The sequence below is a fragment of the Simochromis diagramma genome, unplaced genomic scaffold (genome assembly GCF_900408965.1).
Source record: "Simochromis diagramma unplaced genomic scaffold, fSimDia1.1 OVJJ01000107.1, whole genome shotgun sequence".
In the NCBI taxonomy this organism is placed as follows: Eukaryota; Metazoa; Chordata; class Actinopteri; order Cichliformes; family Cichlidae; genus Simochromis; species Simochromis diagramma.
This window is the reverse complement of record NW_024387209.1, coordinates 1694157-1721231: the sequence shown is the minus strand read 5'-3', so window position 1 is coordinate 1721231 and position 27075 is coordinate 1694157. Positions and strand designations below refer to the sequence as shown.

The 27075-nt window shown below is 39.2% G+C and overlaps 2 protein-coding genes across 2 annotated transcripts in view; both read right to left on the bottom strand.

Annotated features, from left to right (window-relative positions):
- Positions 1 to 24651, bottom strand: part of LOC120746273 (NLR family CARD domain-containing protein 3-like) — a 183842-nt gene extending 159191 nt beyond the window's left edge. The window contains exons 1-3 of the mRNA XM_040051679.1: positions 24328 to 24651; positions 22958 to 23081; positions 14615 to 18484 (exon numbers count right to left, since the gene is read on the bottom strand). The gene's annotated coding sequence lies outside the window, so the exon portion shown is untranslated. The remainder of the gene's footprint in view (positions 1 to 14614; positions 18485 to 22957; positions 23082 to 24327) is intronic.
- LOC120746302 (neoverrucotoxin subunit alpha-like) lies at positions 1234 to 11149 on the bottom strand. The gene is made up of 5 exons (XM_040051747.1): positions 11002 to 11149; positions 10479 to 10652; positions 6682 to 6843; positions 2424 to 2470; positions 1234 to 2248 (listed from the first exon to the last, which is right to left on the bottom strand). Exons 1-5 carry the CDS (start codon positions 11088 to 11090, stop codon positions 1707 to 1709), a joined length of 1014 nt encoding a protein of 337 aa, XP_039907681.1. The 5' UTR covers positions 11091 to 11149; the 3' UTR covers positions 1234 to 1706.
- Positions 24652 to 27075: the final 2424 nt, after the last annotated feature.

Here is a 27075-nt window from a genome sequence, read left to right as displayed (position 1 = left end):
CGTTTTTAACTCTCTGTGTTCGTTTGACTTTGGGACCTGAAACGGACGGAGTTTTGGACCCAGATTACTCCGCGAAGCTCCTCACTACGGCAGCCGTAATGCTCTGGCAATCCATCAAGCAGTGCGGCTTACCAAAGTTGTACTAAAACATTTTTTAACAGATTTCTGCACACCCAAATCGGTTCGAGGTCCTTAAGCACAACCAGAATTCATACATAAGGCACACTCTCGTTTTTTGAGAAAATTAAACGATTTTAAGTGTGCCTTGTAGTGTGGAAAATACGTTATACAGAAGAAAATAATATATCGTGATATATATCGTTACCGCACGTGCTTCAAATTATACCGCGATATGGATTTTGGGCCATATCGCCCAGCCCTATGTACTTCTATACATTTTACATCAGATGAAAACTTTGGTTGTAAGATTCAGATAATTATTTATTAAAAGCTAGACATTTTAAATGATAATAAGAAAGAAATTTATTTCTTTATGCCCCCCTTTCCCTGTTAATGCCCTATCGGCCCCCCTCGCTAAACTTTGCTAGACCCGCCCCTGCACAGTTACCAGCCGTCAGCTACGTAGAAAAGGATCCTGATGTAGAAAGTAATAATAAATAAATTATAACAACAGCTTATCAAGCTTAAACGTGCCGTTATTGTTTATCTGCTGGTTTTCTGGTGCAAAGTGGGCAATAAACAAAAAAGAGATGGGACTCACGACAGAAAAGCCGATCAGCTGATCATTGATCAGTTTCATGATTGAAGTAGCAACAGGTGAGGGAGGGGGAGACAAGAAGAGACAGTCGGTCCATATATCGGTTGGTAAGCTTAACGTGGGAAGGCTTTACAAACATTCAGAGATGAACTTACACACTTGCTTTACTTCTCTGGGATACCTTTCTCTGAGATGAAATGGCGGTTTGGTAGCAAGGCTCCAAATGCTCAACCAGACCGCTGACAGGTCTCGCACGCCACAGCCGCTCTATCACATGACGCATACTCCTCCAACGTGCTAAGGTCATAAGCTGGGTTACACTATGTTGCAAGTTTTGTGAGGTGCTTTTGTGATAGTTAATGGATCAGATTACATTTTTTATTTCTCTCCAGTATTCGATCCAGTAATTTAGGTCAGTATCGGACCGATACCGATACGTAATATCGGATCGGTCCATCCCTAGTATAAGATATCTATTTTTTCTGCTGATAAAACAGGAAAGTCAAACTGTAACGTGCAGGCTAGTCAGACAGTTTTATTTTTAGATTGGAAACCGAACAGGCTTACAATGAAAGTAGAAAACTGGAAACCAGGAAGACAAAATAATGATTCAGCAATGTACAAAGCTGGGAACTAATACATTTATAACTGTTTTCTAAAGGATCATTTAATGCCATTACAGGCTAGCTAAAGTCTAGCTATCGCTTCATCATTCTAACAGCAAAAGTAAAAATCACAATGAGCCCTGGATGCTCATTAAACTTGTAACCATAGACAATAATGTGTGAATGTCTCTGAGCTGTTCGTAAATTCATCTTTTGGGTAACTGCTGTTCAGTGATTCCATAATTTAAAACAGTTTAAAACATTAACTGACTGAATCCATGAATCTGAAAACGTGTTTCTGAGTGAAAGAGACAGACATGTACAGACTATCTGTTCAACAGTCAGAGCGTTTCTCTAACAGGAGGAAACTCTTTACACTCAACTCAGCACAGACACACTGAGGAACCAGGAAACCAGACTGTAAATCCAGGATACAGAGGTTCAGTGAATGTGGTGTTGAAGGTGTGGAGGTGGATCAGAGTGTCAGAGGCGACTCTGTAGAAGGACAGAGTGCCAGCAGGATAATCCACATACACTGCTACTCTGTTAGAGACAGAGGAGGAGGAGGATGGGGGGTACAGATATGTTTCTCTGTTACCGTGAACGACAGAGTAACCCTTAACATTAGAGGAGAACAGACTCCAGGACTGATCATTCCTTCCAAACACACAGTCTTTACTGTCTCCTTTTCTTCGGATTGTCCCATAGCTCACCGATATTTGAACCTCTACTTTCCACTCGACCTCCCAGTAACAGCGACCAGTCAGACCATCTCTACACAGCAGTTGAGGATACTGGTAATCAAATCTGTCTGGATGATCAGGATATGAATGAACCTCCTCAACATGTGTCACCTTCCTGTTGTTGTCAGACAATTTGAGATTTCTGTGTACTGTGTTTTTGTCGATTGTGAGTTGACAGGAATCTGATGGAGAGAACAAACACAATCCAGCTGCAGTTATTGATCCATCATCTGTTCATTGATTGACTCTTTGATGATGACTTTTGACATCAGAGATGTGAATGAGTGATGTGACAGTTTGAAGATGGTTGAATGTGCGCTGCTTTGTTTTCATGAATCACATTAAAAACACACTTACACTTCCTCAGACCTGGTCTCAACCATCGGACTCCAGCAGGCTCCACCCTGAAAGGAGGAGGGGGATCAGACCAGCACAGTCTCTTTCAGCATGCACACATGGACATTACATTGCTCTCATACACATTGTTAAGTTTTTATTTTTTCATTTTTAAATTGCATTATTTAGTTCATTTAAATCAAACTGAGGTTCATTTTCTACGTTGGAACAGTCAAACATTTTGACACATTTAAAGAAAATGTCTCTAAAGTCCCTTCCTGTGGTTGTCATGTAAGTATCTTCAATCAGACCGTTATGTTTTTTTGCTTTTATTACTTCTCTTAAATATAACCTGGTCAAATAAGTTTAGATATTACATAAGTAATCAGATTTTCAATCTGACATTTTGGTATATTTTATTACTGATTAAATGAATCAAGTGGATTAAATTACTGTTGATTTCAACTGTTCCTGGATAGAAATACACATCGATACAGAAATGATTTAATGCCACGCTGAAGAAAGACTACTAGTTACAGCAGCAATTAGAGATATATTAGAAAAGTAAAAACAGAAAAAGGTAAATAATGGGGCTCTATGGGTGTAGGTGACTGGGCAGGACAAAGCTGGCCCTCTTTACCAGTCTACCAGTTTGTGGTTTCGAAACAGTCCCTCAGCATCTCATTGGGTTCTGTCAGGTTGCATATTTTAACAATTTTGCTTAATTTCTTCAGGGTGAAATGATGTGGATTCAGGCTTTTAGAAATCCACCACACCCCCTCCGACCCGATCTACAGAGCTCACTGCTGATGGTGTTTTATTCACCTTGGGGATGTAGTCTGAAGCAAATGTTGGAAGCTGTGATCTGAAAAGCTGAGTGGGGATGAGGGGTGGCATGGGAATCGATGCGTGGAGTTGCTTATTATCAAGTCAGTCTGATTGACATTTCTAGATTAAATAACTCTGTGAGTTAGTGTAATGTTCATCTGAAGTGAAATTAGTCTGTGGAATTGGAAGGTTTCTTTGTAATGATGTAATTAATTCATAATTCATTAATATTAAGTTGAAATTCATGGGACCACAGGGCCCAGCCTTTGCCCCACATGTGCCCATTTTTCCTGCTTCTAACTCAATGTTGAGGACAAGGTATTCACTTGCTCCCTAACGTATCCCACCAACTAACAGGTTAGTGTTATTCACTTTAGCTGTTAGTGGTTATGATGTTGTGCCTGATCTGTGTATAAACCCAGTATGCAAAATAGACTGTTCAATGTGAGTGAAGTTAACACTTTGATTTTCTGTCATTGTTTTCTGAATTACTGTGGACACATGGCACTGTGCATCACCATGATGCACACCAATCTTCAACTGAACAGGGCAGAATATTGACCTCAGAACCTCTGCCCTCAAAGAATAGGTATGTTGAATGACACCCTTTTAAGCAAGGGATTTCACAAGCTGGAATACTTTATTCTCCTCTGAACTATTCAACATGTTTTGAGCAGAGAGACTGTCACAGAAAGCAGAGCACAGACTTTTACAGAAGGCATCAAAGGCACAGGTGTTCATGAAACAGTGCTGTCCTTTGCCAAGCTTGACTGGCTGTTGATTATTTCCATTTTTAACAGCCCTAGCTTTATTTCTTTCTTTTTTTACTGGATCTGAGTGGAGCCATTCAGGACCAAGGGAGAAGTATGAAGTCAATTTCCTCTTCTTTGGTGGGACTGCAAGACCTCTCCAGTTTGTGGAGGCCTGGTGTGGATTCTGAAGCTTTACTTTACCATCCTGTCCAGCAACTTCTGCTTCTTTTCACAGCAAAGGTCACACACTGGACCTTGTTTTTTTTACTTTGGATTTAAATATTGATTTTATTTGCTCTGAGGACATTTTTATTTCTGATCACTATGTTATTGTTTTTAACTTTTCTTTTAATGAGCCTTTGTCCCCGTTATACGGATGGTTAGCTCTCGCATCTTAAACTCCTCCACAGCGGAGAAATTTGTGGATGCTTTTAACTTACAGCTATCTCCTCAAAATGGTATTGATTTCTCAACCAGTCTTTTTAATAATTATTGCCTTTCTATTTTAGATGAAATTTGTCCGGTTAAGACGAGGAGTGTTTCTGCCTCCAAATCTCCTCCTTGGCTAAATGACAGTATTCGTTGTCTAAAATGTGATTGTCGTAAAGCTGAGCGCAGGTGGAGGAAAACTCATCTAAATGTTCACCTCCTCTATCTTAAGGACCTTTTAGCTTCTTTTAATAATGCGATCGGAGATGCGAGGGCTGCCCATTTCTCACACTTGGTTACAAAGAGCAGAGGCAATCTTAAGGTGCTATTCAACACCATAAGTGACATCCTGTTCTGCCTGCGGCCCCTATTTATTCTAACGAGGACTGTGAAAAATTTCTCTCTTTTCTGCTTGCAAAAATTCATAACGTGAGAATGAATTTTACACACTCAGCACCTGTTATCTCGATCTCTACCCCATCTCGGCCCATTATCTTGGATACTTTCTCTCCTGTTTCACTACCTGAGCTAGTGAAATTAGTGAATTCTGTGAAAGCATCCTTGTGTTCACTTGACATTGTACCTGCATCATTATTCAAAAATGTCTTCCAGTCTATTGGCCCATGTGTGCTCACTTTAATCAACTCTTCACTGGCATCTGGTATAGTTCCGGTTCATTTTAAAAACGCTGCTATTCTCCCACTTTTAAACAAACCTCAGCTAGACCCCTCTCTTTGGAGCAGCTACAGACCTATCTCTAAGTTACCGTTAATTACTAAGCTTCTAGAAAAGGTTGTGGCTAAGCAACTTATGGCAGCTCTAGATAAACATGGCATTTACGATAAGTTTCAGTCTGGTTTTCGTCAATTTCACTCCACGGAGACAGCTCTTCTTAGGGTCTCAAGTGATATCTTGATGAATAATGATGCAGGAAAATGCTCTGTTCTACTCATGTTGGACCTCACACCAGCTTTCGACACAGTTGACCATCACATCCTCATTGAAAGGCTGAAAAATTGGGTTGGTGAATCTGGAACTGCATTAGAGTGGTTCTCCTCTTATCTCCATCACCGATCCTTTTCTGTGGCAGTCTCCGATTTTAGGTCATCCTCTACCTCCCTTACTTATGGTGTCCCTCAAGGGTCAGTTTTGGGGCCTTTATTGTTTTTAATATAGCATATAATGGGCTCTTTTGAGGACATTTCTTATCACTGTTATGCTGATGATATTCAGTTGTACGTTTCTTTTATGCCCGAGGATTTATCTAAGCTTCAGCATCTGAATGATTGCTTAGATTTGATCAAACGTTGTGTTTAATTTAACAAAAGTGTAAAGTGCTATTGGTGTCATCTTTTCACCAAGTTCTTTGCACAGATTTTGCCATATTTCATCACTTGGAGTTGAAATGTTTCATTTTTTTTTTTTTGACTGCTTCTTTTGAAGCACCAAGGACTTCCAACACTGCAGTTTTGTTTACCACTGATTTCTTTGGCATCTGTTAAGCAAAATTAAAAAATATATTATATTACTGCTTTAATTTGGTTATAACTGTAGTTCAAATAATTAAGTGAAAATAAAATTACTTACTTTGATGCACTGCTTTGAAATAGTGAACTGAAGTGTTGATGATTGCTGTTGATCACGATATCTAGCTTAAAATGGCTTCTGTGCCAATTTTAAATTCCTGTTTTGTTCAGTTCAGCTGTTTATTTAATTTAATTTAACTTTTTATTTTTGTGTTGCTTTAAATAACATTATTCTATGTTGTGCACTAATTTAGAAAAACACTGCCTTTTGTTCATAAAAAGTGCTATGAATAAAAACTTTTTTTTTTAATTCTGCAAGCTTGCATGCTCTAAAATGTACAGAAAAAATGCCTGGTGCTTGTCAGGTTCTACCACAGTTTTAATTATAAACCTTTTCTAATGATTTATTTTTGATCAAGCCAGGCTGAAGGTTTCCCCTGCGTACAGTCTTTCTGCTAGGATATACAGGCCGTAAACCTGTCTCTATACAAAGAATACAGAAATACTGAAAATGAGTTAATAGTTAAACCTACAGAGATCAAAATGATGAATAAATGGTGCCCACCTACATAAATACCTCTTGTTATTGTTCAGTTAGACTGGTGTTTTTGTTGTAAGCAAAGGAAAGATTGTTCTCAGTGTGTTATTGTCCATGTCACATCTACATGAAACAAACAAGAGCTGAGTGAAGTACACAGAAAATGTTTCCAGCTCTTTCTCCTCTATCAGATATTCTTTCCATACCTGAGAGTGTCCAGGCTCAAGTGTAGGTCCTTTAGCAGCTTCATTCCTGAGTCTCCTGGATGATTGTAGCTCAGGTCCAGCTCTCTCAGATTTGAGGGGTTGGAGCTCAGAGCTGAAGCTATAGAAGTACAGCCTTCCTCTGTGATCAGACAGCCTGAAAGACTGCAGACACACAAAATAACAATCCATCTGTGAACACTTTATTTTAAATGTTTTTTAGTTTTTCTAAAAAATATTCATTTTCATCCATTAAATCAATGTATCTTTATTTATTGTGACCACATGCAACAGACAACAACAGTTGTTTCAAGTTGTTAAATTGTGTAGGGTGTAAGGCGTTTATTCTAGCATGGCTAAAATGTGGTTCAGTCACCTGATCCAGTCCTAACTGTAAGCTATAAGTATGAAGGGCATCTTTTTTCTGAACTTCTGGTTCCATAGAAGAGAGATCTCTATCCTAGTTATACAAATCCTAACAGCCATAAGTAAGTCTGCAGTCTTAGTGTCAAGTGCTCTATTTGAATGGATAAAGTAAGTACCGAACACAGCACCAATTTTCTAAGTAAAGTTATTTCTAAAGGTGCTATTGGCATGAAATTCTCAAAAGATATGTGTAATAACCCATCCAATCCACACTTGCAAAGAAATTAAACCATAGATGTCCTTTAATTAAGTTTTGTGTAATAAACTTAATTTAAGGACACAGGAAAAATGTTTTCTAGTGTTGAAAATTTTAGTAAGAGTTCTTCTTCTCTTTTTTTTTTTTTTTTTTTTTGTCTAAAAGCTTTTGTTGGCGGTGACAACTTCAAGATGCTTCCTGTATGGAGAAATTAGTCACATGCATCGTTCAGGTGTGGTTCTTCATCAAAAATAATCTTCAAATCTGGAAGGCTCCATTCTACGAACTCTGACCTTTAGATCTTGCTATAGATTTTCAGTTGGATTCAGTTTGGGTGATTGGCTGGGCCAATCTTTACTTTCTTTCTCTGAAAACAATTGAGAGTTTCCTTGACTGAAACATCCACCCTCATTTCATTTTCATCATCCTGGTAGATGGCAACAGATTTTTATCAAGAATGTCTCGTTGCATTTTTCCAAACATCCTTCCTTCAAGTATATGAAGCATGCAAGTGCCCTGTGCTGAAAAATACCAATACATTATGATGTTCCCACATCCAAACGTCACTGCTGGTGTTTTGGGGTGAAATGCAGTGAAATACTATGGCATCCAAAGATTTTAATTTAGGTCCAATCTGAACAGACTATATTCTCCTAGTATTTCACAGGCTTGTCTAAATAGTTTTCAGCAAACTTTAAATCATGGTGTTTCTTCAGTAATGGAGTCTTGCATGATCAGAGTGCTAATAGGCCATGGTGGTTGAGTGAATTACTTTTCTTAGCAACAATTATACCTGCTGTTTCCAGGTCTTTCAGTAGCTCCTCACAAGTGGTTCTTGGATCTTGGATAATTCTTTTCACTTGTCTGTCTGGCATTTGTGAGGAGCACCTTGTCATTGTCAGTTTATTTTGAAATTATGTTCCTTCTACTTCTGGATTATGACGCCAACAGAGCTCACTGGAACCTTCAGTAGTTCAGAAATTCTTCCTTAGCCTATACCATCAGTATGCTTTGCAGCAATTGTGAAGGTCTTGAGAGATCTCATCAGTTATACACATAGTGATATTTTTCTTGTGTGACACCTTGGTTATGAGACACATAGGCCATCAGTTGTGACCCTGACAAATCATATTAATTTGCACTGAGTGGAAAGATTGCTTTCTAATTACCATGATGTTCCATGCCTTTTTACACCTCCTTTGCTTCATGTATTCAATACTTTTTCCCTGTATCATTTCTCATTGTCACACATAATGATTGGCCATCTATGGTTTGATTTCTTTGTTTGTTACTGACATCTGGTGATAATTTCATGTCAACAGCACCAAATAGAAATATATTTACTTAGAAAGTTGGTGATGTGTTAATGCTTATTTTTGCTGTTGTAAATGAGAAGAAGTTGTTGCTCTGGATATAGCAGGAAGCCACTGATGAAAAGCCAATATGGATAAAATTTGATCTCTCTCTTTCTAGTCACTCTCAGTACTCCCACTGGAAGGTTTTGCTTAAGCTAAAGACTCTTCAGGGAGCTTTTAAAGCAGTTTAACCTCAAAGCAATAAATGCTACCCATCTGCACTACTCTGAGACTTTGTTTCTAATTCTAGAAACATTAAATAGAGCAATTCCAGTTATTTGTTAAATGTGCACATCAAAGAACATATCATTAAAAAAGTGTATCCAAGTTTCATGACAGTGTTACCAGAAGCTGAGGTAATGCCATCTAGAATAAGTATAAATTAAAAACCAAAAATTAATACATTCTTAAACATCAAGTTAAAGGTAGTCACCCTCGTACTAAATACTCATTCAATTTCAGATTTTTATTTTTCGGTTGTAACTTCAGTAACGATTTCAAACTATTCCAAAGGCAATAAGTTCAATTCAATTCAATTCAATTCAATTTTATTTATATAGCACCAAATCACAACAAAAGTCGCCTCAAGGTGCTTATAAGTTAAACCCTTGTGAGCTAAGAAAACAATTGATGATTATTTGATTTAAAATGATATCGGAACAGGCCTTGCATTACCATAAAAGGGCTGACTGGATATATTACTTTGATTTGTAGACTGTGGCAAACTTGCGACAAAAATAATTAGGCCCAGAGAACAATTAATATTTGATGTGTTTGTGATGTTCATTTTATATTTAAGGTAAAGGGGTTGCAATTATAGGGAACAACTCGGAGTTAGCATTAGTGTAGGATGTGTTGGCTGCAATGGATTGTGAAAGTCAAGAATAAATGTACTTATAGGACTAAGGAATAAGAAGGAAACTTTGAAATGAATTAGTCTTCGTTTATTAATATGGGTTCTGCTTAGTGTTTAACTCAGTCTAATCCTCATGTGTTATCCATCCATGAGGTTTCAATACTATTAACAAGACAATCTACCTGTGTGAAAGTAAAGTTTAGGTAGCGTCTATAAATTGTGGTGACACATGGCATCGAAGAAAAACAAAGCCAAATCACTTCCACCTAATTGAGATTTGCAGGGTGTGAAGTGTATCACAGTCAACATTAATTGCTGTGACATTAAATTCCCAATACTCTCATTTTGAGAAATCAACCTTTGAAAGTCCATCCATCCATTCGCTTCTGCTTATTCTTTTCAGGGTCGTGGGGGGTGGATGGAGCCTATCCCAGCTGTCTTAGGGTGAGAGGCGGGGTACACCCTGGACAGGTCACCAGTCTATGACCTGACCATAGACATAGACAACCATTCGCACTCACATTCACTCCCACATTCACACCTATGAGCAATTTTCAAATTAACCTATCCCCACTAAGTGAATGTCTATGGACTGTAGGAGGAAGCTGGAGGACCCAGGGAGAACATGCAAACTCCACACAGAAAGACTTTGAAAATATATATTTTAAAATTCCAGAAACTTTCGTTGCAAAGAGTGAAAAGAGTAAAAAATAGAAATACACCTGGACATGTAATTCTCTGGATTTAAACTAGCCTGGTAACTGGTGTATGTTCAAACCAGTGTCATGCATATCAGTAATTGTTACCAGTTCAAAAACAAAAGAATTTGAAGAAGAAAAACTTTTTCAGACAATAATCCAACCAAATTTAATTCAAAGTGACTAAAGAATTCTGTACAGGTAGTGGCTTATGCACTAATATGGTTCAGATTTTAAGTGGTAATCAGTGTAAAAGTCTGAAACCTGACCTGAGAGTTTCCAGTTTCCAGTATGGACTCTTGAGGCCAACAGACAAAAGCTTCACTCCTGAATCCCGCAAGTTGTTGTTACTCAGGTCCAGCTCTCTCAGACTAACGGGCGGGGAACTGAGAAGTGAGGACAGAGCATCACAGCTTCTCTCTGAGAGGTCACAGCCACTCAGTCTGAAAAACAATGATAATAGTGGTTAAATTAAATCACTTAATATTGAACGTATTAAAGGAAAACAGAGTGTGCACTACAGTTCTTGGTTATTTAAAATAAATTAAAACATGTCTCAAATTTGTCAAATATAAAACACCTTAAATTTGCCCAGTAAAAACACAACTATGCCTATATAATTAAATCTAAACCTGTGAGGAGCTGGTAGATTTAGTCATACTTGTGTAGTACCCACTGGCACAGGCACACTAGGCACAGTCTGTGTTTTGTTTTCTTTTTTTTTTGTTCTGTTTTGTTCAGGTAAGTAGAATAAACATTTTAAACAGACACAGATGAGTCCATTTTACTTACAGAGCTTTGTTGGAGGCTTTGACCACGGGCAGCAGCCTTAGAAGAGCTTCCTCTGAAGCAGAGTATTTCTTCAGGTCAAACACATTCATATCTTTTTCTGATGACAATAAGATGAAGACCAGAGCTGACCACTGAGCAGGAGACAGTTTATCTGCAGAGAGATGTCCCGATCTCAGGGACTGTTGGATCTCCTCCACTAGAGAACAATCATTCAGTTCATTTAAACAGTGGAACAGATTGATATTTTTCTCTGCAGACAGATTCTCACTGAGCTTCTTCTTGATATACTGAACTGTTCCCTGATTGGTCTGTGAGCCACTTTCTGTCTGTGTCAGCAGGCCTTGTAGGAGAGTCTGATTGGTCTGAATTGAAAGACCCATGAGGAAACGGAGGAACAAGTCCAAGTGTCCATTTGGACTCTGTAAGGCCTTGTCCACAGCAGTCTCATAGAAGTATTCATCTGTTTCACACTGATGCGATGATTTTTGTTGCTCGTCCAGCAGATTAACTCCAGAGTTAATAAATGTCAGGTGGACATGAAGAGCAGCCAGAAACTCCTGAACACTGAGATGAACAAAGCAGAACACCTTATTCTGGTACAGTCCTCTCTCCTCTATAAAGATCTGTGTGAACACTCCTGAGTACACTGAGGCTGCTCTGATATTGATGCCACACTCTGTCAGGTCTGATTCATAGAAGATCAGGTTTCCTTTCTTCAGCTGCTCAAAAGCCAGTTTTCCCAGAGACTCAATCATCTTCCTGCTCTCTGGACTCCAGTGTGGATCTGTCTCAGATCCTCCATCATACTTGACTTTTTTCACTTTGACCTGAACCACCAAGAAGTGGATGTACATCTCAGTCAGGGTCTTGGGCAGCTCTCCTCCCTCTCTGGTTTTCAGCACATCCTCCAGAACTGTAGCAGTGATCCAGCAGAAGACTGGGATGTGACACATGATGTGGACACTTCTTGATGTCTTGATGTGGGAGAATATCCTGCTGGCTTGCTGTTCATCTCTGAATCTTTTCCTGAAGTACTCCTCCTTCTGTGAGTCATTGAACCCCCTGATCTCTGTTACAATGTCAACACATTCAGGAGGGATCGGATTGGCTGCTGCAGGTCGTGTGGTTATCCAGAGGCGAGCAGAGGGAAGAAGATTCCCCCTGATGAGGTTAATCAACAGCACATCCACCGTGGTGGACTTTCTAGGGTCAGTTAGGATTGTAGCTTTGTGGAAGTCCAGAGGAAGTCGACACTCATCCAGACTATCTAAGATAAAAACAACCTGGAAGTCTTCAAAGCTGCAGATTCCTGCTTGTTTGGTTTCAGTAAAGAAGTGATGAACAAGTTCCACCAGGCTGAACTTTTCCTCTTTAAGCACATTCAACTCTCTGAAAGTGAATGGAAATATGAGCTGGATGTCCTGGTTGGCTTTGTCTTCAGCCCAGTCAAGACTGAACTTCTGTGTTAACACTGTTTTCCCAATGCCAGCCACTCCCTCTGTCAGCACTGTCCTGATTGGTTGTTCTCTTCCTAGTGAGGCATTAAAGATGTCTTCTTGTCTGATTCTTGTTTCTGGTCTGTCTGGTTTCCTGGATGCTGTTTCAATCTGTCTGACCTCATGTTCTTCATTGACCTCTGTAGTCTCTCCCTCTGTGATGTAGAGCTCTGTGTAGATCTGATTTAGAAAGGTTGGGTTTCCTGCTCTAGCAACCCCCTCAAACACACACTGGAACTTATTCTTCAGAGAAGATTTGAGTTCATGTCGAAAATCTGGAGCAAATATTTCTGAACACACACAATAAATACATTTAATTATGGAATTATTATTTAGTAAATACGCTTACATTTTTCTTGCCTAAAGAATAGGTTTTTGAATCTATGTTGGTCCATTTCTTGAGACATTCCTAAATTTCCCATTTATGCAGCAGCTTAAATCTTTAAAGACATCCTCTTACTGCTCTGCAGACAGTCAGCCAGTTCCTCCTGCTTCAGTTTCCTCAGGAAGTGCAGTGTGATTTTCAAAAATGCTTCTGTGCTGTTTCTGTTCTCCTCTTTATCTTCACCCTCCAAGACCTCCTCATCCTCTTTCTGGCTCCCTAAGGATTCTGGGTAATCTGAATTTAGAATTTTCTGGATCTCCTTCAGCTCATTCTTCACAAAAGTCATGATGTTGTCCTCCAGTTGCTGGAACAGAAGATGATATGAATAATCCAGCCAGACTGAAATTGACCAAAACCTCAGATGATGGACACATTAACAATTCAGTGGTCTATAAAGTCCAGAATGGAGTAAACAGAACAGATGTAAGAGCTGTTTTTCTGCATGTACAGACCATAAATACACAGTCCAAATGTGTCTGATGGTGTTTGGCAGGTTGATCAATGGGAACCTTTGAACTCTTCTGGTCCACTCTATAAAGAGTCATAAAGAATTAGTTCACATTATGACTTTCCACACAGAGATAAATACAAGCTAAAGGACACAACAGATGCTTTGCTGTTTGTCTTGGTGTCAAATTGAGAATCTTCTCTCTGACATTTGAGAAGATCAGATCAGGTGACAAGTATGAAGAGTTTTGTTTTGGATTTTGTTTATTTTCATTTTTATGTTTCGGACTAGTCAGGTCTTAAATTTTAAAGCCAAAATAATAAATTTATCTTAACCCCTCTATGAAGTACTGAGATGAAGAACTTTGTGAACATTCTTCCCAGAGCTTGTCATCCATCTTCATTATTGTCCTTTTTGACAGGTTTTTGTGGCTGATGTTAACTCAGAGTTAGAAATCATGGCTGTTATGCTTGTCTTAAAGAAAGAAATAATTAATTAATCTACTTGACATTTTTATGACTTAAAAACGGGTTACCCTCCCAAAATAAACCATATATCTCACTAATTAGGAATTTCTTTAGTATCAAACAATTTGCACTATCAAAAGAGCCATAACTAATCATAATCACCAGGTGAACCTCTTATAAAATAAAAACTATAAAAACGAAAACTTTCTAAACTAACCATTAGTACTAATTAGCTTGCAAAACAAACACTCGTCTTTAACAGGTGTTCATATAGTAGTATAACATATGATATAAATGTACTTAAAACGTGTAAATAGGTCAGCACAAATCCAGTACATAGGTACAAACATCTAGCATAATAATTCCCACTCCAACTTCATGGCCTTCCAGTGTATTTAGGTCAATTGTGTTAATACAATATGTAAAAAGTACACTCACTATAGAAACACATCCTACAAATACTCATTCTTCAACCTTTGACTGCTGTATTTATGAAAAGAAAAACTCCCAAAACACACAGCTTTACATACGAACATAGAAATGTGTGTGAAAAGAGCTGAGCTGGCATTAAACATAATGTAAACATTTTAAGAAACAGCATTTAGTGACACATTACCTCTCTGCAGCAGAAGAATTTTCTTTGAAATCAACATTAAAGTCCTTTGACTCATCACTTTTTAAGGACACACAGCTGGGTTCAGGTTGATGTTTACGTTTAGTTCCTCGTTTCTTCCTGTGAATAATGATGGAACAGTGATGTGAGTGCTGAGCTGTGACATGGAGAAGAGTCATGGACAGTTAGATATTGTCATCTCACCTCTGAGCTGTGGTCTGGCTCTCTCTGGCTCTTTTAGAGGGAGGGACTCCCTCCTCTCTGTCCTCACACTGATCCATGCTGCTAAATTCACATACACATCAGCTTACACACACTCTCTACCTTCACCTGCAGAGGAAACACAAATCATTCACATGCACATCAACTGAAATCTTCTTTTCCATCACGTGTGCTGTCCAAATGTCAGCTGCTTCTTTTCTGCTTCCTCTCAGTGTCAGCTGAATGCAGTCAGACAGCAGTGTGAGGCAGAGGAAGCTGCCATCAGCTGCTCTACTTCTACTATCAGTCCACTAGATGGAGCCATAAAGCACACATGATGCATTCACTGACACACACTAATTCACTGTGACTGGAAGTTTGACCAATTTACAACTTAAAACACTCATAAATATTGTGTTTTACATCTGATTACCCACTGAATGACCACTGAACGACCCACTGAACTGAATTTGGTGGTGAAAAATGTTTGTTATGCTAATTTAAGAGCTGTTGAAATAGACCAGTCAACACTAAAGTAAGGGGTGGGAGGTGAATGCGACAGGAGGGCTAGATGCAGGAAACTCAGTCGCTTCCTTTGGCAGATCTAAATCTCAGACTAAACAATTTCACTCTGGCTGAGTGAACAACTGTGGACAGAAGAGATACTAGATGATGGATCTTCAAATTCCTTATCACTAGACTGTTGTGCATCTGGAGACAATGAAAAAAGTGATGTCATAGAGCAAACTGCATTTAATTTTTGAAAGTGCTGAAGAAGAATCTCCACTCCACACATGGACTGACACACAGGTGAGCTACTTCCTGGAAGGAGTCAAGACTCCACCTGAAGCAGGACAGGAAGGAGATGCTCAGCAGGAGCAGCAGACTTTAACGTCAAAAGTAAAGGTTCCCTCTTTTCTTCTTTTTCCATTTCCTCACTTTAAACATCTCTGATTTTCCTGTAAATATCACTCTCCCAGGTGACACAGGAACATCTCTCTCCTTTCCTTCCTGTTGGCATTGGATTAAATCTGCCCTTCGATTTCCCTCCCACCAACATGTTCAGGAAGCAGGCACAGCATAACTTCACAAAACCTCATTTGATCTCATGAATAAGATCAAATCAAAGTTTTTCTGTGTCTCTACACAAACAAAAAGCATTAAAGTTCAAAGCTCCATTCTTACTGAGGATGAGCCATTTTTAAATACAGATCATGTTGGGACACAATAAGTAGCTGTGAGCCAGGAAATGACTGGAACTGAATTGGATACAGGCATGATCAAATTTAAATTCACGCTGCCGCCGCTTTCCATGCAGCCAGCCCCTTGAACTTTGAATTGTGGACTTTTATGCCGTCTACCTCTGGGTCAACCCTACTGAAGTGTTTGGCCTGTAGGGAAAGTAACACGCCTTCTAAAGAGCACAGATGGCCACATAAGAACAGTAGAAGTCGCAGTGCGGGATAAAACGTATACAAAAACCTGTAGCATGTCTCATCCCCCTGCCTTCACTTCCTGAAAAGGACTGTTGACTATGGTAATTTAAACATATTTCCAACTAGAAATATGGGGGCGGCTGTTGTAAAGATTCTTGTTTTTCTTACCATTTTTTCCCCACTCTCCTTCAGCTCACCAAATTGACCTTGTTTTCCTTTTCTCACCATTGATTGGCTCTGGACTTTGTCCCTTAATTGCACTCACCTGGCACACGTTATATAAGGACTGCACTCACTTACAGCTCACTCATTTCACTCTCACATGGGGTGGGAGCTGAGGTGAGTTTGATTTGGTCTCTTGAGTTTAAACCTTTATTCTTAAGTTAGGTTAGTGACTTATAGTCCAACCTTGTTTTCTCATTTAGAGTTTAGCAGTCCATGTGTGTCTTCCTTTAAGTTGAGTTACCACTGATTACAATTCAATCAACTGAAATATACTTCAACAGATTGATGGCTGTTTTTTTACATTCTGACCAGATGGTGATAACAACCTCAAACTTCATTTGAACCTTTTCATTAGCACAATAATGAACTCCTCCATAAAACAATCTGGCCATCAAAATCAAACTGGAATCCGTCACGTGCACCAGTGTCTCATATCACATCTACAGTTTTATAGTTTGACTATGAGCCCAGAGCTTCAGAGTCAAAGTGAAAACTGAGTCCTAATAAACATGTCATCACACTCAAACTTCACTGTTAAAGAGGACCAGACAGTTCTAGATGTGATGTAAAGTGGATGGTGAGAAACATTTCATGATGTTGAAGTACCAACCTGCAATCTTCTGATTAAAACACTCAGACAGTTATTTTGTTGTGAGGAGAATACATCTCTACCTACAGACTCTACAAATATCAGCTCACAGACTTTTACAGTTTATTGTTGGAGGAACTTTGTGGTTTGATTGCCATGACATTAAAGATGAAATAAATCTGTTCTCTACATAAACACGTTAACAAAACCTCAGATAATCAATTAATCAAACTTCTGTTCTAAAACTCCACTTTCACAACAAAAGCTGCAGCTGCAGATGTTACTGAGATTTTATCAGAGAAACACAGCAATCAAAATAATCCTGAATTAACATCTATGGCAGATTTCTATGAAAATAAATAAATAATGGTGGTAGAGATACAGCCTCCGGGGAAGAATAAAACATCACATTGTGGCAGTACGCAGAGTTTTTAAATGGTTTTGAAAAAATCAATTATTTATTTATTTAATGCAATTTGCTCATGATTCTATACATGCAGATTTTGTGGTTATTGAAACAGAAGTTTATTTGGATGAGAATAATAAATAAGTTTTCATTAACAGAACATAACAATGACATCTTTCTAGTTTTATCATTATCCCTATTACCGCACATTATCAGCAATGAGTGAGACAGGCTATTTAATTTTACCTTTTATTTATTACTGATTTTCTGTCTATCTATCCACACCTTACATGTCACATATGTGATCATTCACACTACCTGGTCTCCCTTACAATCTGTTGGTATTTTATGTCTTGTTTGTAGGCACCATAGAACTGGTGTAGCTCGTATCAGTGGCACTGCAACTGATTATGTAGTTGTGAGGGACTAACTACAGCAGAACTGCAGTGAATCCCTCAAAGCCTCCATAAATCCATCCTGCAGTATCACTGTAGGCTGACAAGCAGCACTCAGGGGGAACCAGCAGGGGGCGCTCACTGATTCCTGTTAAATATTATCCACGAATTATGGAGAATATTTAACAAATGAACATGAACCTTGATGCCCATAAAACAACTTGAGTATCAGTCAGACTGGAGTCCAGCATTTGAACCATCTGAACTCAAATCAGAGCTCGTTTTATGGTTTATAGTTTGATTTGTGAGCCTCTATCTAATCTAATCTGTTCAGAGTTCACAAGAAAACTGAGTCTTACTAAATATCACATTACAGTCTGAGCTCCTCTGTTAAAGAGGCTCAAACAGTGGCAGATGTGATATGAAATGCAGAATGAGAAACATTTAATGAAGCTGGTTAAAAACCTGCAGCCATCTGAAGACACTGACACAGACTGTTTGCCTGAAGAGAAGAGAGTAAACCAAATATCTACTTGTAGATTTTGTCAAGTTTATATTCAAGGCACATTATGGTTTTGGGTCTTTATCCAATGTATCACAGTCCTCATCAGTTTTCTGCATAAACACACTAACAAAGAGCAGCTGCTGATTTGTGATGAAGACAAAACCTCAGAGACACTAATGAATCAAAGTTTCACTTACTCAGCTTCTTCCAATGAACTTCTTCACTCTTTGGTTCTCCACTGTGTGGACCACGTCTGTTTAGAAAAACAGAAAATCCTCTGCTTCTTCTCTGTGATCTGGCTGCCGCCACATTGAACACTTTAAATCATAAAAGAGTTTTAAGATACATCTCAGAGCTCAAAGATCAGCTGCTCTACCTTAATATGTCTTTAAACTTATCAATGATTACAACAACAGCAACAACTTCCTGCTGTGACTCTGATGCGGTAAAACAAACAGACACAGCCACACCCAGCCTGCTTGCTTTATTTGAAATATGAGCATTTGTACTGCAAAGGTTGAAATATTAACAAATCTGTTTACAGACTACTTCTTCCAGTTAGTACAGATACCAGCATTACTTCAGACATCTGGAAGGAATCATGTTGGATAAATATAAGTAATAAATAATGGATGAATCTGATTATTTGTGAAAGAAAAGTGTTCCTGCAAACAACAACAACAAAAAACAACAACAACAACAAAACCCTAGATACTGGGCAGTGAAATGTGCTGCCCAGTATCAGAAAGCTTTGTCTCAGTCACAGGTCACAGATCCTCCAAAAGGATGCTGAACCAAAACAGGGCTAAAAACTGAAACATGATTGTGCTGAACCACAATTAGTACATTTTCAGTAAAATTTTAACTATTTCTAGTTTTGTCAGTTTTAAGGCAGCATGGTGGCTCACTGTTGCCTCACAGTGTGAACATCCTGAGTTCGACTCCACCACCAGGGCCCTGTTTCAGGAAGCCGGTTTAGTGGAAAAACTGAGTAAGTATACCCTGAGTTAACGAAAACGCTGGTTTTTCGGTTTCACAAAGCGAGTTCAGCTGCAGCCTGAGTGAGTCACTATGACGACACACGCCGTGAAGCTAACCTGCCCCCTAGCAGGTTTACCACAACTAACCCTGACTGTCTCCGCCCCTTTGTCGGAAACCTGACAGTAGGAAGTGTCAGACATGGCGTGTCCCTTCCGTGAAGAGCCGGTAGATCGTGAAGCCCAAATTCTCCGCAGAGCTCTCCGCCGGGAGAGAGTGATCAGAGCGCGTTTGGACATTTTATCATTTCCTGATGAGTTTCTGTGTGAACGTTACCGTTTCTCAGCACAATCTATAATTTATTTGAATAACATCCTCAGGCCTAATATTACGCATGTGACACATCGCGGACATGCTCTCAGTTCTGTACATATTATTTGTATCGCACTTCGGTTTTTTGCAAACGGGAGCTTTCTGTATAATATTGGTGACGCTGAGCACGTTTCCAAGGCTACCGTCTGTCGGGCAGTCAGGAATGTTACAGTTGCACTGAAACGTCTCCTGTACTCGTTTGTGGTGTTCCCCGGTCATAGACCCACAAGATTCATCAAAGAGGGATGCCACAAAATTGCAGGTATCAAGGTGACCAAAACTTAATTTATGATGTGGTGATACTTGGACTACTACTTAAATTTTACATTTATTTTCAGGGTTCCCAGGCGTGATTGGCTGTACAGATGGCACTCACATTCCAATCATTGCTCCTTCAGTAAATGAAGGAGACTATGTGAACAGGAAGTCTTTCCACAGCATTAATGTACAGGTACATAGTTCCCTGTAGCATTTCAAACTAACAAATTATTTCATTATAGTAATGGATGCTAATTTGTGTTCTCTGCACTGTGAAGATCATATATGATGCTGCCAACATTATCACAAATGTGGAAGCCAAGTGGCCAGGCTCTGTCCATGACTCACAAATATTCCGTGAATGTACACTGAGCACAAAATTTGGACATGGTGCGTTGAGAATACTTTAAAATATATAAAGACCAATTGCTTCAGGGACATTTGAACTGAAGTGTATCCTTCTGTCTTAGGAGAGTTCACTGGCTACTTGCTTGGTGATAGGGGGTATCCATGTTTACCCTATTTGCTTACCCCTTACCCTGACCCTGAACCGGGCCCACAGCAGCGAAATAATCTGGCTAATTGCAGGACAAGAGCCAGAATTGAAATGACTATCGGAATGCTTAAGGCCCGGTTCCAGTGCCTGCAAAGACTCAGGGTCACCCCAGAAAGGGCATGTGACATTATTGTGGCATGTGTGATTCTTCACAACATGGCCACAATTAGAGGAGAACACTGTCCTTCTGAACCAAACATCAGCAGTGATCCAAACCATGAACATCCTGACCCTCCCACGGACATACAAGATGGAAGTGCAGTCAGAGACACCATATGTCACAATCATTTCTTTTGACCCATCACCTCAACATGTTGAAAGAAGAATAAACAGATTTTGTGTTCAACTGGCTTTATTGGTCGCCTGTGTTTCCTGTACACAAAGTATTAAAAGATGTAAACCTCATAAAGTGTCTCTGTTGCTTCCTCCTCTGTAACAGCTGTCAATGTTTCTTCATTATTTTCCTGTTGTAAAGAAATAAACAACATTGCTGTTCTACTGTAAACTCATATAATCTGTGGAGTATTACTCACAACTGCATGTTGGTCTGGCTCAACAGGAGGCTGCACCAGATGCAGTACACCACCACCATCAACTGATAGTATATGAGGTTTATACAGGTCACTTATAACTTACAAGGGACCAAATGGCAATTAACAAACATACCAATCACCTTACACTTCATTGTCATTATGCTCTCAAAGACAACCAAGACTGAGGGAAGGCAAAATCAGTAGGAAAATAACTTCACTACAAAATAATCCATTATGGTAATGAGTTTATCAAATGAATGAGTAGCACTGCAAAGGTGACTGGGAAGAAAGGATGTACGCACATCATGTATTATTTTGAATTTACCCCCTATGTAGGCACTTGTGTCTTGCGGGGTTATTGACTCAGAGGATGTCCCCGCAGAGATGCCTTCAGCCACAGGGCGCCCACTGTTTTGGCTGAGGGCCAACTGCTCAGCCTCTGTGAGTGGTGGTGGTGGAGGACCCCCACCTGTTTTTCGGGCCTCCGCTTTTTTTCTGTTGGCTATAACGGGTCACATTTGAGCATACAGAGTAAGCAAATATGTACTTGTAATGTGCTCAGATAATTTCAATAAGTGCTTACAGAAAGAAAATTAATGTAGCCTCTAACTGCAATTGATTTACATCGGACAAACAGACCAAGCACTATGGCTCATAATACAATTACACCTTACCTGTTTGGACTATATTTTTATATTTCATTTTTACTTGCTGCCAGGAACGTTTGGGGCCTGTTGGGTTGCACCTGCGCTCACATCACATCACAAAATAAAATGTATGAAATATAAAATAAAATAACATATGATAAAATAACATGTGATAAAATAACGTGTTAAATGGGTGGAAATCCCTAGATCAATGTTTAAATTAACACTCACGCATTGACTCTGTCGGCTATGTTTTGCCATGCATGCTCCCTGTCTTTTGCAGCTATGGCTAACTTTACTTTTTTCCGCGGAATTTGCATGTTATCGGCATATGCTGCCATCAGAATTTCGGCCTCAAGCGCTGTAAAATACATTGACCGCGCCTTCTTTCCCTCCGTCTCCATGGTGACTCGCTTAATCTGTGCTCCACTAATCAGGGCTTTATGTATCCTCGTCCGCGCGCTTCACTTGGGGTTAAAGCAACTCCGCGTTGACTGAACTACTTGTTATCAGCCTTTCTGAAACCGAATATTCCGAGTTGGACAGTTCGGGGTTACTCAACCGTGAGTGTCGTTTTTCACTCTGAGTTTTCCAAACCGGCTTCCTGAAACAGGGCCCAGTTCAGGGCCTTTCTGTGTGGAGTTTGCATTTTTTTTCCTCCCACAGTCCAAAGACATGCAGCTAGTGGGGTTAGATTAACTGATGATTCTAAATGCCCATAGATGTGAGTGTGAATGACTGTCTGTCTGTTTGTGTTAGTCATATGACAGACTGGCGACCTGTTATAAGTTGCTCAGAACAAAAACCATAATCTGAGCAAAAAAACCAAACCAAAACATATATATATATATATATATATATGTGTGTGTATATATATATATATATATATATGTGTGTGTATATATATATATATATATGTGTGTGTGTGTATATATATATATATATATATATATGTGTGTGTGTATATATATATATATATATATATATATATATATATATGTGTGTGTGTATATATATATATATATATATATATATATATATATATATATATATATATATATGTATATATGTATATATATATATGTATATATGTGTATATATATATATATATATATATATATATATATATATATATATATATATATATATTAATGGGCATTGTGATGGTGTAGACATGAGGAGTCAGAGAGAAGAGTGTAGTCGTGACAGAGCTGCTGACTTTACAAAGTAAGGTAAACCTATATTATAGGAAGTATATGAAGAGATTAAACTGATAATACAAGCTAAAGATAAAACACACGTATGACTGTGTGTGACAGGAAAAGTAGTGAACAGAAGTTTACAATTAAAAGTGCAGCATGTTTGAAAAAGTTTGGTCCGTGACACTGAAAAACAGCTGCATAAGTTACCATTGGGAACATACCCCTGCAAGAACCCTGACATTACCTTGATAAGATCAAATCCTGCTTCGTAGTACAGACCTCAGTAACAGGACGTGTTCCAGTTGGATTCTTATATGTTGTGAGTAGAAGGACTAAGAAGGACTGGTGTTTCCCAGTCTGCAGTCTGCCTGCAGAAAACGAACCAATGGAACAAATTGAAGCTGATTATTTCACACACATATTTCAGCTCACAGCTTTAAAATTACAACATTAAACCGTTGTTACTACAGAGAAATCTATCATAATTTTTAAAAACACTTTGATTTAATACATTTCTGAGAAAGATCAACAAAGATCCATGAAAAGGACTCCGATTTATTCACAGATTAATTATTTATCACTGGAAACATTCATGTGATCATGATTCTGTTTGCCTGTAGACGTAGTTCACGTTAACATCGATCTTTTTTAAATTTAATGTTTTAGCAACATTTTATCTGTACTTAAGAGTTTTGAATATTTCAGTGTAAAATGCTGTCAGAGCACATCCAGACTCTCTGTAGATGTTCAACAACTCCCCAAAAATATATTCAGTGATGTTTGGAAGCAGTCATGTAGGGTAAAAGCTGCCCTGATGTCCACAAACTCAGTATTTCTAGATATGTATAGATCTTACCGAGATCACCGGCTCTGTCGCTACTTTGATGACAGACTGATGACATCAGCACTCATGCTGAACACAGACTGTGGGGAACTGATGAACTGATGTCTAACTGGGACTTTAATGTCTTTAAACACAAACTTGTGCAGATTAATTGTACTCTGATATCAGCTTTAGGAATAAGGTAATGATTTACAGACAGCTGCTTCAGGCTCCCCTGGGCGTGTCAGTAAGAAAGTCAGTAACAATTGTGATTGATATGTAATCAGCTTTAAATGATTATGTTTAAATTTAATAAAGTTTGATAAACAATAAAAGTTCATAAAAACTTTTGGTCCAGTCAGTCTGAGTAAGACCACTCTTCTGTGGGTGTAAACAGTGAACAAAAGCCTACTTCCTGTTAGAAGAGAGCCAGAGGTTTGTGACGCAGTATTTGTATTTCGAGGTTTATGTCGAATTTTTGTTACATCTATATTAAACAATAATTTACACAGACCTGTCCCTCTATCCTCTGAGTTAAGCTGCTGACCATCAACTAACTGTTTCTGCTCTCATTCCCGGACTCTGATCACACACACAGAAAATGGCGAACAGGTTACCAGTCGCTTTGTTCGTGAGTCCGTTACTGTGAACTATGCAGCAGCAGATTTGTGCTGTTTGTGCTGGAACTAAGCTGCACACAGCTGATGTTAACTTAAAAAAAAACAAAAAACAAAACAAAACAAAAAAACCCCATCACAGACTGCTTTCATTACCTTCACATTGATACTCACACTGACAAGATCATCTGCGACACCAACTTCAGGAAAACGAAAGTGAAACTTTAATAAAAAAGAAGAAGAAAAAACTGGGACAGGACGGGTTTGTGAGAAAGCTGGTGCTCGGAAACATAAGTTTAGAATCACTTCCTTTGTTTATGAATAAAAATTTAAAGGTTTGTTGGAGGGTTTAAAGAAGCTGAATCATTTTGTGTGACAGTTAAAGTCAAACACTTGTTGTAGAGAGAGACTGTCTCTGCTGATCAAACAGGTCTCACTGTAATGTCTCTTTAGTCAGACTCTGTCTCTGCTACATTACTGACTGAAAGCTGTCACATTCTGTAATGTGAATGCAGATATATCTTACACTAGATATACTCTTGTTTTAATACATTTTCTATCTGCAACCTGTTGAGTCTTATCTGACAGAGAAGGAAGCAGTGCAATAAAGCTGACATCATAGTTTTTCTAATCTGCAGCAAAATAACTGCAGGCAGTGGCGGTTTTTGATACGGGCGATACGGGCGACACGGGCGGTTGCCCGGGGCGGCATCGTGGTGGGGGGAGGCATCACGGGCATAAGCAAAAAGAAAAAAAAATAATAAAAATTGCTCGTACTCATGCTGCCGCGACGTCATGCCAGCGCATATTGGGAATGTCACAGGCACCGATCGGTTTTCTATCGCCCATTTGCTGGGAGTAAGGGCGCCCTCGTTTGCGAGGTGCGCCTGCTGCTTGTGGCACAGGGAGGAGAGGGCGGGGAGGCGGGGGATTCTCTGGCTGGCTGGCGCAGCATCTAATAACCAACTCGCAAAATAAAAACAAACCAACAAACACGAAAACACCAGATATTATGATACAGACTTATAATTTGCACCGATGTTTTTTCGAAATTTTGTACGCGAAAAGAGCGCGAGAGCCCTCGGTGCGCCTGCTCGCTGCTGAAGTCAAAGTAAACTTTATTGTCATCTCCGCTACATACAGTCCAGTATATAGAGACACGAGACGACGAGGCTCCAGTTACAGCAGTGCAAGTAAACAAACAATATATATAAGAAGAGTAAGAAAATAAATATGCGCTTTAGGACTCGGGGTAAAGGGATCAATAACAATTAAAATTTATAATTTACAGTTTGATGATTTAATGTCTCACACACAACCTGTCGAAAGGGGAGGGGGGCCGGCTGCTTCCAAATAGAGCACATTTCATTCATAATGTTGTAAATCCAAGCCCATTATGTATTCATGATTTGAATCCTGGGTTGTGTGAAATCCCGGAAATACACCCTAGACAAAGTGAATCTGTGAACTAAGGTGTAGGTCTATTAGGTTATGTTGTGGCGATCCTCAAGTTGGGGGATTTGTGTTCATACTGGAGTGCAAAATTAAAACCCATGGAAGATGGACAAGAAAAGTTCAAAGCCATCAGGTGCTCAGTTTAGAAAAAATAGAAAAGAAGAGGAGGAGAAACGAGCAAAAGATGCAGGTAAGCAGATGTGTCATTGGATAATGGCAGGTCATCCTGAAACAATCAGAATCAGAATACTTTATTAATCCCTAAGGAAATTATGTGGGAAACAGGCTAGGACCGCCACTGACTGCAGGCGACATGAACTGAATATTCTCAGCTGAACTGAGCTTCAGAGAAACACAACATACTGATATTCACTGTGAAAGTTTTACAAAGACAGACAAACAACATCCGAATCATAGTGTTGTGGAAGTTTTCCATTTAAATAAAGCCTGCGGATGAGCGGTGAGCGGTAGCTAACATTCTTTAATCCAAACACACAAAGAACAGAAAACCAAGCTTGTGGAGAGCCTACATGACCGCGGGGCAGGTCAGCAGAGTCTCACTGAGTCTAGCATGGCTCTCAGTTAAATACCTTCTCCAGGAACAAAAGGCAGTGCACAGCTGTTTCACACCTTAAGGTTCACACTCCCTTGCTACCTCCCAGAGTCCTCAAAGAGACAAAAGACTCTTCCTGTAGTCCTTCCTGTGGACAAAAAAAAACATTAGCCAGCGGTGTGTCCTGCTGTAAATCATGTGATTAGATCCCACGATTAACCCTCTGCTGTGGAAAAAGTGATGTAGATGTTAGCGCAGCGCATCTGTATGCACACTTTCTCACAGTGACCTCTGCACTGTAAACAATACAAGGTCATGAATAACACACTGCTGGTAAATTCACAAAGACACAGAAAGTGGCAATTAAAAGGTTAAGTCAGCACGGCCCAAAAGCCCATGCAACCTGTTGCTGTCACCTTTCTGCTCCTGTAAAAAGAAACATACATACATCCACCCTTTTGTCACTCTGGGTGGAGGTGCAATCTTGCATACTGGTGTCAAGTCAGCCAAAGCTTTTGTCTGTCCAGTCAGTCCCCATTTTTTATTTGCTGACAGTAGAACCTCTCGTGACGCAATGAGTTTCTACTGCCAGCAATGACGTCATTTCAAAAAAGAAAAAGAATTTAGACTGGATTACCTTGCTGAATCCTTTTTGACAGGGACTTGTTTTCTGATTGTCCCAAATAAGTGGCTTTCTCCCGAGCCCATTTTAATTTTGGAGAAACTCACTTGCGATTGATCAACATGTTGTGTAGCGCTTTCGATTCCGATCTTGCAGGCCTGCTTGAAAAAGAGAAAATTGCCAAACAAAAAATCTCAGTGCACTGTTAAAAATCAAAAAATGTGAAGGCCTCTTTTTAGAAGTTGTCTAAGCGTACTCTCTTAGAATGATAGATCAAAACACAACTAACTGG